Source organism: Anoplophora glabripennis, unplaced genomic scaffold, assembly GCF_000390285.2.
Source record: "Anoplophora glabripennis isolate ALB-LARVAE unplaced genomic scaffold, Agla_2.0 scaffold275, whole genome shotgun sequence".
In the NCBI taxonomy this organism is placed as follows: domain Eukaryota; kingdom Metazoa; phylum Arthropoda; class Insecta; order Coleoptera; family Cerambycidae; genus Anoplophora; species Anoplophora glabripennis.
Window position 1 is genome coordinate 350,476 of NW_019416374.1, and position 15,706 is coordinate 366,181.

Here is a 15,706-nt window from a genome sequence, read left to right on the forward strand (position 1 = left end):
TTGTTAGAATTCAACAATTGAAATAATAGTATAGTGAAGATATAAGGTTATACACTTTCAGTACACAAAGACCAATTAGAATTTTAAATTTTTACTATAGGTAATGCTAAACTTAGTAAAATATAACATGCACTAAATAAATTCCATTTCGATTTCAGTAAAAATATAATTCACACAGAAACACCTAGTAAACTGGAAATTAAAATAAAGGTAATAAAACTGGTTTATTCGGCTTTTCGCCAAATTAACGTTGGCCTGTTTTTTGCTTGTTTACCCTGTTGACAATCAGGTGTAAAGTTAACTTACATATTCCAATCATATAAACCCCCACCAATCGAGAACCTCCACCAAAGGCAAGCTTTCATACAGAATCAGACCTCATATCGTATAATAGTTTTCATTTCGTACGTATCATTCGCGGCTAAATTTTGTTGCTGTTTTACTTTATATTAACTTATCGACTCTATATGAAGACGGCATAGAACTGAGGCTTAAATAATAAGGCTTATCTATCTATATGCGCCGTTATGATCTCAAATTTAGCCAGCACAGCTCGAGCACACTTCTGACTCAATGGCTGGTCTGCGTAACTCAATACAGCACAGCTTTCAGTTTGGCGCCGGTTTAAGAATAACATAGAATAGTGATTTAATATATCACAAGTAAATTTAAAAAAAAACTGCCTACTTGTTCATGTTTTTATTAACGTATACATATTTTTTGTCATTTCTTTCATTCACTACTATTTTGTTAATTAATTTTTGTGTAATTTTTATTTTCTCAAGTTACATCACTGTAAAAAATGTTAAGTAGTAGATATTATGTGTTTCTTTATGTCAAACAAAATACTTAGTACGAGCTTGGTACCTACATGTCTAGATACTGACATGAAGTTATTTGTAGCGATTTAAATAACAATAATTATTATTTATTTTATAGACTTACCGCCTCTTATTATTCCACAACTATTTATTTTATAAATATTTAGACAGTGTGTTTTTGAAATCAAAAAATATATCCTTGTGTTGTTTCCAAATAATTGAGCAATCTTGTAATACATAAATTGTGCAAATTAATTTATTATTATATTAATTGTAACCGTGAGATACAAGTATCTATTATTTTTAAAAACTGGAAACTAGCTACCACATTGGATAAGAAATAGGTTTCTTTATACATAATTAAAAACTTAAATACTTTTCTTAATATCTGCGTTATTTAGTTATAGAAATTCAAAGGTTATGTAATATTCTTTTTCCATATCTTTTTACACAAATTAACGAGTACTTTTGTTACAGAACTATTTGAGCACACATTCGGACCCACAGAATCAGGCACTTTTGGAAAGTCTGAACTCGAAATATTATTACTACACAAGGACGAAAGGACTGTTTAGAATATGCTATCCCAAGGAAAGAGAGAGACCACCAGGTGGTAAGTTTTTGTTAATTTGCTCTTTTGTTATCCCTGTCTCTGTCTCTACTAGGATATTATAAGTTGTACCTACATCGTATGCAAAATTTACAATTAACAATATTATACAAGGGTGTAAATTTAAAGTTTTAATATAATCGACTTTTAAATCACATTAAGCTCTTGTCTACACCGCCACTAAGCAACTCCTGAACTCGATTGTATGTACAGGTTGATCAGTGTCACATGTCACTTTTTAAACCAACTGTTAATGGAAAATAATTTTGTAAAATCATATTACTTTTGTAGTACTTTGCGATTTTATGGACGAAGTTCCGAACATAAAAAACTGTTGTTTAAACTTATTACCTAAGTATTACGTATGAAATTTGACAAGAATGCATGCCGTTACTCCCAGTTGGTTATGCGCGGTTGTTTGAGGTACAGCAGCGGGGCATAAGAGGTTAAAAAAGATCAGTTTTCACGAGGTAATTTGAGAAAACAAACTTATGATTGGCGTTTCTAAAGATCAAACATAGCCCTGTAAATTATGAATGTAATACTCAAAAAATTCCTTATTTCTTTAATTAATTCTTATATACTAGAAGAGTAGTTTTTAGTTTTCTACTTTAGCAGCTACATATTTTCTGAATACATTTAAAAGAGGTTAGTTATATACACTTTATGCTCTATTACTCAAAAATATGTACTAACATACTGGCAGAACATTTAAATGATACTTCCATCATATTTCACTTGGGGTGCTTCACCAAGCAGCATTCTATAATGAACTACAATTTTCTGTTGTATAAAAATATTACTAATTGTAAATTTCTTTATTTCTTATAATGTTTAATGTCTTTCTTAGTATTAAATATAATAATAGAAGAAAAGTTTCAATAGAATTAATTTTTTTTGTTAAAACTTTCACAGAAGAAAAAAATGTGGTCTATGACAGTAAGATTAATTACTCTTAGATAACAGGTTTAGGTTAGGTACTGTGGGTATATTATTGTAGCTGTAGAAAAGTTATATCTTAATATTGGACATATTTGGAACAATTTGTCGTCAAAGGTGAAGAGAATGGATTTGATTTTATTTAAAATAAGCATTTTGCGATATCGTGACGTCATATTTTTGTTTCCGTCAATCACTTCTGTAAAATTTGTAAACATATTACAAGTTAAGAGACCTATTTGTGCAAGCTAATACTGTTTACATACAGTACAATACTTTTGTGGAATTGAGCCAAGAAAGCATCAGTTGCAATAGTTAGTTTTAATTAAATTTTATTTTAGTTAAATATTTTCTGAAATACAATTGCAGTTTTTCAAATAGAATTCTAAACTTTAATTAACATTTCTGAAATAAAATTCACGAATCAGAAATATAAATAATGCCTCCTGAGATTATATTAGCCTTTCTGAAATACAAGTGATTCACAACTTATCCAAAAAAAATTGGGAATAGATGCGGCATGAGAAATTTAGTCAATATTGAAAAAAAATTTTTTGTAAAATCCTTATAGTTTCTGAGAAAAAAAATATTAAAGTTATAACACATTAAACCACTACATAGCTGGACAACTGTAGTCTCTAGCGTCATTCGCAATACGCGTGGAGAGCCATGTGACTCCTAATACTGAAATCCGTCGTTGCGGTAGTTTTTACCTGTTATCTGTGGTATTTACATCATTTTTTTAGTAGTTAGTGTCAAAAATGGCTTGCGTGTATAGCAACTCAGAGTTGATGGATATCGTTTTAATTTATGGTGAAGCAAGACATCATTTGTGTTAGTTCGTAGAAAGTGAGTAAGACGGACCCAAATGTGTTTACACGTGAGTGGATAAAATTTTGAACAATTGCTGTTGCAGCATCGGGTATGTCAAATGATTTTATTATTTAAAAACACAAATTAATTTTATTAATAATAATTAATAAAGGCAAAAGCATTTGAATTTGCCGATATAAAATAGGTGCGATAAAATTCTATTTACATATTTCTTTCCTTGCGAAAGTTTTTGTCCGTTTTTATCACGCCGCCATACCGGTCGCATTGTGCGAGGTCAGGTTTTACAGTGGACCAGTTTCCAGTGCCGTGCAGAAGTGTATTTTTAAATCAATTTCGAACTGACCTTTTTGATTTTTTCTTTACAAAATTGTATTTGTAAGGGTCCCCTGTACATCCAGAATTTTTTTTTGGATAAGTTCTGAATCACCCTGTATATCTCAAAAAGGTTTAGAGGTATATGATAGATTTGAAGAAAGAAATGTAAATTATTACATTCTTAAGATAGTAACAATATGTGGAGATTTTTTGTTGTAGCTGTGTTATTGGTATTTATGTTCCTTTATGTAAAGAATTACAAAAATTTCGAATCAGTGTTATATGCGCAATACGTGTGGAATGTTTTTTGTTATTTACAGATAAAAATAATTGTGAAACAAGTGATAATTAGAAGTTTAATATGGAAAAATCAGGATAGCAAATACCAATACCTAATATGTCACTTATTTGTGTTGACTTGATCGTGAATCACAAGTAAAGTAAAATGTTGATACTATAATTGGTTATGTACAAGTGTACTTTTTCTGATGAATCAAAAAATTGGAAATGGTGGATTATACGTCACAAATTAACAGAAAATATTCTTATGAAGATTTATTCGAAAACCATTTGTTTTAAAAATGTGGTTTGTTAAAGTTTAAAACAAAATTGCCTTTTTTAATTATAAGAATGTGACTATAAAGCGATTTCATTTTTATGTAGCATGCAGCTTTGGTTTTTGATTATCCACAAGCATTTTTACATAATATAGCCCTTTTTTACATAATGCAACATAGTTTCGGGTTTAGACTTAGTAAACTGCGCTCATAGTTTTTTCTCCCAAGAAATTTCAAATTGGACGCAATTATGGTATGGCACTAAAGGCTTTACAGCAATGTACACCCTTTCCCAGATTTAGAGAGAACACAATGTTATATCATATATGCCAGTAAAAATGTTATACCAAAAATGACATCAAGGTTACGAAATTTTAAATATGTGTAACATTTATTTTTTATAAAGTACCCCACTTTTCTTTGTATCTACATCAAATTGTATCTGATAATGGAGGTCCACAGTAGTACTCCCCACGTGAATTATAAAAAAACATGATGTTTCCGAAATACGTCTGAAAGTAGTTTTAACTTTTTTTTTCAACTTTAGCATTCTATAACTTGGAAACGAGGCATATTTCGACATTCCCTAATGTTTTTTCATAGAATATATTAGTGACGTTTGACGTTTGACCGATTGAACACCTGATATATATACAGAAACTTTTTTACTAATTCATAACCTAAAATCCGGCATCAAAATTTGGCCGAGCACATTATTAAACACCCTGTATAACGGAAATGTCTGTTGCATAAATAATGATACTGACAACATTTTCAATTAAATTTAATTATCGGTTAGTTAGAAATCAAACTACAAAGGAATAAATTTGACATGCATCGCAAATCAAGAAATAAAAATAAAGCTATTTAATTATTAAATGAAACTACCGAGAATGAATTGTAATAACCGGAAAAAATAATTACTATTTAATTAATTTAGTTATTGCCTCTAGCATTACTAGATAAATGATAAGTTTTTCAAAATAGAAACAATATGTTGATATATTCTTGTCCTACAAGTTTTAAGTTGACTTAAATAAAATGTCCCATTTTACTTGTTTAATTCTTAAAAATAAGCCATGAATAATTTATAAACCATCGCTCGCTCTAGACCTTGAAAAAGTGCTCTATGATTTTATGGTAGGTACTACAGTTTTATGTCTATAACAAATTATATTTAAATGGTTAACTACACCGTAAAGTCTAGAGTAATTGTAGTAAATTGGTTTTTTGCTGTTAGATTATTTAACAGTTGGTAATTTTACGTATATTTTCAATAATATTATCTATTTAAAAAATGCTGTTTCAAATTCACAGTTATCTACCGTTCTTAAATTATTTAGTGAACAACAAAAATAATGCATTCGATTTTGGCCTAATTTTACAATTTAGAAATATTTTTGCTGACAAATAGGTATAAATATTGTATATGTCGCACTGGTTTGTAAAATGCGCTACACCTTTTCCAGATGCATTTCAGATGTTTCAATTGTATCCATTTCAGGGTAGTTAACATTATTTCAGAAAATTAAATGTATTTCGGAAAAATACAGAGTGGTCCGTTTTTCATGGCTCTCCATTGGCATCTGGGAAAAGATGTATAGGGTGGCCCAAATTAGAAAAAAGTTGCGCCTTTTCAGGGTCATTAAAATAAACCAAACAGATCAAACATATCTGCTGCCGTTCCTGAAATATTGTGAAAAAACTGAAAATAGCGATTTTAGAGAATGCCATCTAGCGTCCTTATTTCACAACAGAAATAAGTGAAATTTGGTACTGGGGGATAAAAAGATACGAGCAATCCATTTTCGTCGAAAGAAAATTTCTACGGCCACTAATTTCAGTTATGCAATATTCAATTGTTTTTTTTTTCTTATGGGCGCCATATTGGATCTTGACAGTAACAAATAGAGGATAAAATTACGAATACGTCAGTGTGTGAGTTATTTGAATAATTTATAATTATGTGTTGCCCATTCTCGTGGAGACGAAGCTCAGTCCTCAATCTAATATTATCTACNGAGGGGTGGTTATTTCAACCCCTTTCGAGGGGTTAAAATTTTCGAAAAATAGTTGAAAACTCGCATCTGTATTAGTAAACAACCTGTAAAAAATGTGTTATTTGTACCTCGTTCGGTTTTCAAATTACAGCCAATTTTCATAATTTTTTTGGAAACTTTGATGGCCCATATCTCTTCAGGCGTGAACATTTTACTAAGGCGATTTTTTGCAAATCGTGTTTTTTTGAAATGTAGATTGACTGGTATCATTTATGCTACTCCATTCAAAAACACCCTGTATATACAGAAACTTTTTTACTAATTCGTAACCTAAAATCGAGCATCAAAATTTGGCCGAGCACATTATTAAACACCCTGTATAACGGAAATGTCTGTTACAGCCTTGAATCACATTTCTGTAATATCTCCAGAAGTTGTTATACATATATTGATTTATGCATATCTTTTATTCTATAGTTTCAAAATATGGTCAAAATATAAAAGTATAAACTCAGATTATAGTTGTTTTATTATATTAAAATTTCGCAACTCCACCTCCTTTCAAATTATTATTGGGCAACTATGGCACCCATGTATAACTAATGAACAGAGAATGAGGTTTTTATTAATTACATTTTTATTTCCTTTACTGGTAATTATTGACATGTACAGTCAGTAAAGATAAAAAGGTCGAAAGACTAATCTAATTAAATAATTTATTTCATGTTATTTTTTATAAATCATTTGAAAAGGTATTTCATGTCGACTTAGGCGTCCGCAGAAAATTTTCCAGGGGGCAAGGATCAATGTAAACTGTGAAAACTATTCAAAAGATATTTACCGAATTTTGATAAAATTTTAAATTCAATTTTTGCTGTTTCTGTTATAATTTCGATAGTTTTGTTAATGCAAAACAATGTGAAAAAATCGTAGCTTTGTATTTTATACTACCAAATATATAAATGTAGACTAATAGACAGCATATAACAAAAATATAATATATAATAGGGTTGGAAACCAACTACAGACCACGGTGACACATTTTTCTATTCAACATTTTTGCCTGAATTTTGTTACCACGGGTTTTTGCGGTGGCTGAATACGAATGTGAGGTCCGTATCCGAAAATTCCTGAATAAAAGATGGCAGATCCAATATGGCGGATGTAATAATCGGAAAAGCATACAAAATTTGAAGATTATGACTGAAACTTGTTACTCGGTGGTTTCCAAAGTCGTCAATCACAAATATAAGATTATAATTTGGAAATTTTTAAATCTAAAATGGCGGATTGAAAAGTACCATGGAAACTGATATTTACCACCCAAAGAAATGCACAAACATTTGTTGTTTGATCTTAGATGTGGAAATAACCACCTCGTGTGGATTTAGTTTGCATATACCTCTTCCCAATGCTCAAAATATTATTTTAATATATTTTTCAAAGTATTTACAAATTGTTGCTTCTAATTATAAAACTTTACCGTTTCTCTCTATTTTAAGGGTTATTTTAGCGTTTTACTAAAAAAATGCCCTGGTATAAAGCAATTTCTACTTAATTACTTCCTCGCTGATGATTTCGTTACTGTGTTACACATGTAAATCAACAGGGCCATTATCTTAATCGCGTTGAGCTGCTTAACAAACGGTTAAATCTTCCATTGAGTTTCTGTTGCATAAATAATGATACTGACAACATTACAATTAAATTTAATTATCAGTTAGTTAGAAATCGAACTACAAAGGAATAAATTTGACATGCATCGCAAATCAAGAAATAAAAATAAAGCTATTTAATTATTAAATGAAACTACCGAGAATGAATTGTAATAACCGGAAAAATTAATTACTATTTAATTAATTTAGTTATTGCCTCTAGCATTACTAGATAAATGATAAGTTTTTCAAAATAGAAACAATATGTTGTATTCTTGTCCTACAAGTTTTAAGTTGACTAAAAATAAAATGTCCCGTTTTACTTGTTTAATTCTTAAAAATAAGCCATGAATAATTTATAATCCATCGCTCGCTCTAGACCTTGAAAAAGTGCTCTATGATTTTATGGTAGGTACTACAGTTTTATGTCTATAACAAATTATATTTGAATGGTTAACTACACCGTAAAGTCTAGAGTAATTGTAGTAAATTGGTTTTTTGCTGTTAGATTATTTAACAGTTGGTAATTTTACGTATATTTTCAATAATATTATCTATTTAAAAAATGCTGTTTCAAATTAACAGTTATCTACCGTTCTTAAATTATTTAGTGAACAACAAAAATAATGTATTTGATTTTGGCCTAGTTTTACAATTTAGAAATATTTTGCTGACAAATATAATATTCTATACGTCGTTACTGTTGTGTAAAATGCGCTACACCTCTTCCAGATGCATTTCAGATGTTCCAATTGTTTCTATTTCAGGGTAGTTAAAATTATTTCACAAAATTAAATGTAAGTATTTCGGAAAAAAATCAGGGTGGTCCGTTTTTCATGGCTCTTCTTTGGCATCTGGGAAACCGTAAGATATACAGGATGGTTCAAATTAGAAAATAGTTCAAACAGATCAAAGATATCTGCTGCCGTTCCTGAAATATTGTGAAAAAACTGAAAATAGCGATTTTAGAGAATGCCATCTAGCATCCTTATTTCACAACAGAAAGAATTGTTTGGTACTGGGCGATAAGAAGATACGAGCAATCCATTTTCGTCGAAAGAAAATTTCTACGGCCTCTAGTTTCAGTTATGCAACATTCATTTGTTTTTTTTTCTTATGGGCGCCATACTAGATCTTGACAGTAACAGATAGAGGATAAAATTAAAAACACGTCAGTGTGTGTGTTATTTGAAGAATAACCCACAAAATTAAAGAAATTCAATAATTTATAATTAAAAAATGAATAAAATCTATTTGTTATTGACGTAAAACAAAAATAAATACCTACTCAATAAATCAAAATACAGAAATATTTTACAAATCCTACATAAATACTTCAATGTGTCGTCCATTCTCGTGGAGACAAAGCTCAGTCCTCAATCTAATTTTACCTACAGCGTTTTGACTGAAAGATTAAGTAAACAAAAGACGATTTAATCATTTATATAACCTTATGAGAAAATATAGAAATAAATATCAGCTTCCTTGAAATAAACATCTTTTGTCTAGAACAGGGTTAGGGTACTATAAAACAGCCTTTATAATATTTTTTCTTAATAAATGTATTTATAGACTTGTGTTGTAAATTTAGCGGAAAAGCAGACAAACGAATTCTTCGAATTTGCAAAATAATGTTCTAAAACTGAATAGAAAGACAAAAAAATAAGGCAGTAGAAAAACTATTCAGATCATTTTTATGTATACGACACCAAATATTAAAACCTTTTTCTGAATATTGTTTTCGGAAAAACAGTTATCTGAAATACCATTTCTATTTTCTGAATTACTCAACTGACATATCCTGATTCATGTAACGTTTTCTAAAGTAATATTAACTATTCTAAAACCTAAGCGTAATTAAATTTATCAGGATGAAATTGAAATTATATTTTCTGAAAAACATTCTGGAAATTTTGTAGTTGTTAAGCTATTAGGTATCTACTTCAAATGTCCAAATGAAAACGAAACAGAGGAATTTCAGGAATTGCGTCAAGATTGTAGAAAAACGCTCAGACCCGTCGATTTTAGATTAAAGGGGGACATTATTTGCTGGTATTTTTTATTCAGCCACTTGGTATAAATTTAGTATTTCTTGCGTTACATTGATTTTTGGCGATTTGTTAACACTTTCGTAAAAAACACAATTGTAAAAAACAGAAATTAATGCTATACACACACAATGAACATAAAATTAGTGGATTCCAAATTATTTTCTAGTATTATTTTTGGAAGCGTTGGTTGGTAGTTTACTTAATTGTGTTTTTGAAAATTAAACACTATGGTTTATTCCATTGCGGAAAGGGTAGATATCATTTCGCTTTACTTTATGAACAATAAATGTGCGTATAGAACAGCTCAGCTATTTAATGAACAACATCAAGATCGACATGTCAGGAGGAAGTGTGTTCTAGAGTTAGTAAAAAAATTTCAAGAGACAGAGCCAATAAAAAACGAGAAATTGAAAAACCTATAGTTAATGAAGCTAGTGAAGTTGCAGTTTTGGGACAAGTTCATCTTGATCCTACATTAAGTATGAGGCAGCTGGCATCTGTGTCTGGGATCAATCGAACTAGCATACAAACCATTTTGAAGAAGAATAAATTCCATCCATACAAAATACATTTAATCCAGGAACTTCATGAGGATGATTATGACCGCCGTTTGCAATTTTGCGAAATAATGAGCGACGAAAAGGGAACGATCCACAGTTCCTTTTTAACATCTGTTTTTCTGATGAAAGCAGTTTTTTCTTGAACCGGACGGTATATCATCACAATTGCCGCTATTGGTCCGATTCAAACCCAAGAGTTTTTCACTAGGTGCATACACAGCAACCGGAAAAATTAAATGTATGGACTCGAATTTGCGGTGACTGGCTGGTTGGTCCTTTTTTTTCTACCTGGTAATTTGACTGGCCAAATGTATTTGCAATTACTGGAAGACACTATTGACCCTACCTTGACTGATATTATTGAAAATGTTCCAGAGTATGATGAAGATCTTTTGATTTTTCAACAGGACGGTGCTCCTCTGTATTATGCGTTAATTGTCCGTCAGTATTTGGACCAACGTTTTCTACAGAATTGGATTGGGAGATGAGGAAGCATTGAGTAGCCTCCACGATCACCGGATTTCTTTTTGTGGGGATACCTAAAAAGTAAAATCTATAAAACACAGCTAGCGTCGCTGGAAGATTTGCGTCAAAGAATCATCGACGAATGCCGTCGAACCATCCCGGAAATGCTTCGGAATGTGCTCGAACGTGATGCTTACCCTTGCTTGGGGGTGAAAGTGGCGGAGTCAAAAATACCAGCAAAGAATGTCCCCCTTTAATCTAAAATGGACGGGTCTGAGCGTTTTTCTACAATCTTAACGCAGTTCCTGAAAATGGCTCCGTTTCGTTTTTAGTTGGCCACCCTGTATAGTTAAATCAGGCGTAAGATATATATTAATCTAACACAGATCATATAAAAGACTATTGCCAATATAGTAATTAACCAAAATACTGACAACATTACTACTTGTGTCTGATGGATCACAGAAGTTGTCTTGAAGATAATGATTTAATCACTTGACTTAACTGAAATAGTTGTTAACTGTCTTAGTTCATTGTTTCAAATGGACACGTTTCGGAAAGTTGTTAAAATGCCGGTAAACAAATCATCGAATTCTGAGAAAATTCTCAAGTAGTGGGAAGTAAAGAATAGCGTGTCTTGTAATTTCATTTCATGCCACATACTTAACAATTCTTTGACAATGGCAGGTAACAAATAACTGTAAAACAGTGTCACATGTAAAGAACTAACTAATATCGATTGAGTTATTGAAACCTGCATGTTTTAAATTTCAAAGGGTGCTAGTACAGACATATACCCAAATACGTGTTATTATTTGTCTGTAGCGATTACTTTAGATATTTAATGAATTCATTGAGATGTGATGGTGGTGTTAAAAAAATTACCATTGTTATTGTAAGACCTCGGCCTGTTTGCTATTTCAGTGGAACATTGGACTGATTTATCGGTTAAATCATGTTAAAAATATAAAATAGTAATTGTACAAATAGGAATATTTTAATTGTTAATTTATTTAATTGTTGTTGTTTGTAAAGCACTTTTTTACCATGGTAGTTATTTTTTTAGACAAGTTGACGAGTATTATATTTACCTACCCATTCAGCGCATTAAAAAAAGTTTATTAAATTGTTATTTAAAATGCTTATAGAATCATTAAAATTTGTATTAGTGGAAATGTCGATAAAATACATGATTTCATTTTAAAAAAGTCAACACTACTGATTAATTTTGTTATTACGTAATGAAAATGAAGTATCAATAATTGAAACAAAATTTTAATAGAAACTAAATCAGCTTGGTTTGAGTAATTCCGGTTAGGTTGCCACGTCATTGATTTAGGCTTCTTGACATTTCCAGGGACTCATCGCTGTCTAATTCAGAAAGAACTCTCTGATGGAGAGCGATATGTCTCTGAAACGTCTAGAACTCCATATAGCTGACTTAGCAACCAGCCTGAAAATTGTTCAACCAATGATTAACTCAAACCGATTCAGTTTAACAATAGGACAAATTCTATTTAAATGTTTTATTCAAACAAATAAAAAAATTGAAAATTTCAATTAAAGATCTTTGTAGTGATCCAGATTGATTTCTAATGTATAAAACTAGTTTTAATATTTACCAACTAAATATTTCCATATATTTAATATTATGTATTTAAGACATTAAAATATAAAATGATAATACAAAAATGTTATTTATTCATTTATTTATTTATTCTGTTACAGTAAAGATCTACCTGAGTCCCGTAGAAACTTATTGTAGCAACGTGAACTACTACATTCCAGATGAGAACAACGACACCAGAGATTTTACGGATGATGCTTGGACAAGACTGCGTAAGTATTATTTAAACGTACAAGTTATCACATTATTAACATTTCGCATTTTTTTTCAGATATGGGACGCTCGATGATAGCTCTCTTCATTATTTCTTTCATTTCCGTCTTTGCTGCCTTTTGCACTGGAGTGACGGGATGTTGGAGGAGATCCCCGGGAAATATCACTGGAACAGCGATTCTCATGTTAGTGGCCTGTAAGTATATTCTGTAATTTGTATATTTAATTTTGTCTCTCAATTTTAAAGGACATTTTTTTCAATACTCGACATTCTTTTGTGATATTCTTAATAGTATCCATCAACCCTCGTATAATTGCAATAGTCATATTCCATTAAACAAAAAAAAATTGGAAAAATTGAAAATAGCGAAAGTGCGATTTCTTCTTATAAGTATTATTACCACTACATGTTTCTTTTAATCTTGAAAATTGAAGTAGAAAACAGTCAGCATCACTTTGACATTGGCTCGAGACTGACGCGCTTTTTTGGGTCGTGGAGATCTTTTGTCAATCCATTGTGATGATTGAACTTTTATCATAGCGGTAAACCCAGCTTTTGTCTTCTCTTATGATCCTTTGAATTAATATTTCATCGTCATTGGATTGTTCAAGGAGTTGCCGACAAACGTCCACACGATTTTCTTTTCGTTGTTCAGTATGAAACGAATAAACTCGATGCTTGTTCAATTTTTCAGTCAAAATTTCAGATGCTTACATCTTCTACCGTCGATTTGCAAGCATCATACCTCTGACTTTCGGAACGTAGGAGTTATCAGTTGACATCGAAGGCTTTCCTGGTCGAGGATCATCTTCAATTGACTGACGACCACTTTTAAATCGTGAAAACCATTTTTGTAACATTGCGTACGACCCAGACCATCGTCTCCATAAACTTGTTTCAAAAGTTGAAGCGTTTCCATGACAGTTTTCCCCAATTTCATGCAAAATTTTTACGTTGCAGCATTGTTCCAGAAAATTGTACATTTCAAAAACTATCACTTAAATAAGTTGTACTCAAATAACAATATCACGAAAACTAAATGAGATATCAGCAATCCAAGAACATGATTACAGAGGAGGTTATGCGAAACGCAATGCTGCCAACCGCATGTCACTAAATGTCTCCATTAGTGCGTAATTCAAAAAGTTCTATTATTTTCTGAACAGACCTCGTATTTCATAAAGCGTAACATGTATTCCATAATAGTCAGTTTTAAATCATACAATGTAAATTATAATAATAACACTAGATTTTAAAGAAGTAACTTTCCTGAATTGCAAAATCGATTCTGTATATCATTTTTACCAAAAAAGTTTATTACTACATATATTCATTTACTGGGTATTTTGCCAAGTGTGAACAAAATTAATGGAAAAAAAATTAAACAAACCCTTGCTGCAAAAGGATCAGTAAAGGACTTATATGCCTATATTAATTTAGAATGTGATAAAAACGCCTATTAAATATTAAAAGGTACCAAATAACGCTAGAAATAAGTTATTACAGACAATATAAATTTATAAATTTACTTCATGTGCCAGTCATATCCATTGTCTTCTGCATAATAATTTATTTTCTATTCATACAAAGTTTCCGGTTTTTTGCGCCTTTGGCGTTTTGTCGCTTATTCTTAACAAAAAATATAAACACACATACCCGATAACACTGTGCCGATGACGCCTTATATTGTACTTTGTTATCCGAATACGTTTTAATGAAATAAGCATGGTGTAAATGAAGAAAATCGTTTTATTTGATAATATTCTTCACAGGCATACATTTCTTTAAATTAATCGTAAGGACACACTTGCCAGTAATATTAAGAAATATCTTTCAGAATATTAAAAATTAGCTGTACCTAATGATTTGCAACCTCATTTACCAAGTGCTGAATACGCATTCGGTTTCAACAGTAAAATAATTCTGTAATCTGGAAAACTATCCATCAGCCTTATAAAAGAAATCTTGGTTATGGTTAAACGATTATAATGTAATTAAGTTTTTTAAACGCTACGGACGTTTACTTATATAGATCACTTATTTATTCAAATCAAACAATTATAACGGTATAATGCTGAGGTATTGTGAAACTGTTTTGTTACTTTTGGATAATTATCTTACAATATAGGAGTACAGTGTAATATAAAGATAAATAGGTAAGATTACGGTAAATAGGTACAATTAATATTCTTCAGATCATTAGGAAGTTCATTAAATAATAATAAAATATTGCACCCTTTTCTGTACTTCTGTAGGTAGATACGTATACCCTAAAAAATAACATTATGAAAATTTCAACTACGAAAAAATGTAAAAGCGAGAAGTTATTATGATTAGTCTAAGAGCAAATCGTAAAGAGGCTGATTCGAGACAGTTCACACATACATTTTAAGAATCTTGCTTAGAAGAAAACTATGTATAGTGTATTAAATTAAAAACGTTATAATTATCATATCAGTAACTTAATAATAACGAAGTTAAGTACATTTTAGGTATACTTTTAACAAATATATTTATTTTAACATATGTTTTGTTTTTTGAGACCAGAAATCTAGGCATGCAAATGATATCTAACCCCATAGATAAGACTTTTTTTGATTTATTTGAACTAACCTAATACCTTTAAAAATAGAGTAAAAAAACATATTTGTATTATTACATGATAAAATACAGGGCAAAGTGCTATTTGCAAGCGTGTGGAAAATGATATTTTTCTCCAACTCTCCAAAACTATTACATTTTTTGACTATCAGATGTCTCTAAGGTTGACTTTTTCCTCACTGAGAAAAAAATGGTTTCCAGCAACAAAAGTATTCACTTTTAATTGTAGGAGCTAAAGTTGACACTTAATCCTTAGATTAAAAGTGTTAATTAAGTTTTAATTTATAAAAGTTGATTCAACAATATTTATAATAATTTTTGTTTATTCATATTGATATTAAATATACAGTTTGAACAAGTATTAAAATTAAATAAACCACAGAAACTGTCACTACCCTCTTCCCTGAAGCAATTCTCAAAACAGTCCAACTCGTTTTCATTAATAGTTATATTATTT

The 15,706-nt window shown here is 30.5% G+C and overlaps 1 protein-coding gene across 2 annotated transcripts in view; it reads left to right on the plus strand.

Moving 5' to 3' along the window:
• The window catches only part of LOC108908434, an 87,408-nt gene that overhangs the window by 57,884 nt on the left and 13,818 nt on the right, over nucleotides 1-15,706 (plus strand). For both annotated transcript variants that reach the window (XM_018712470.1, XM_018712469.1), the window contains exons 2-4: nucleotides 1,299-1,434; nucleotides 12,536-12,646; nucleotides 12,706-12,843. In XM_018712470.1, coding sequence (XP_018567986.1) covers nucleotides 1,299-1,434; nucleotides 12,536-12,646; nucleotides 12,706-12,843 — 385 coding nt within the window. The remainder of the gene's footprint in view (nucleotides 1-1,298; nucleotides 1,435-12,535; nucleotides 12,647-12,705; nucleotides 12,844-15,706) is intronic.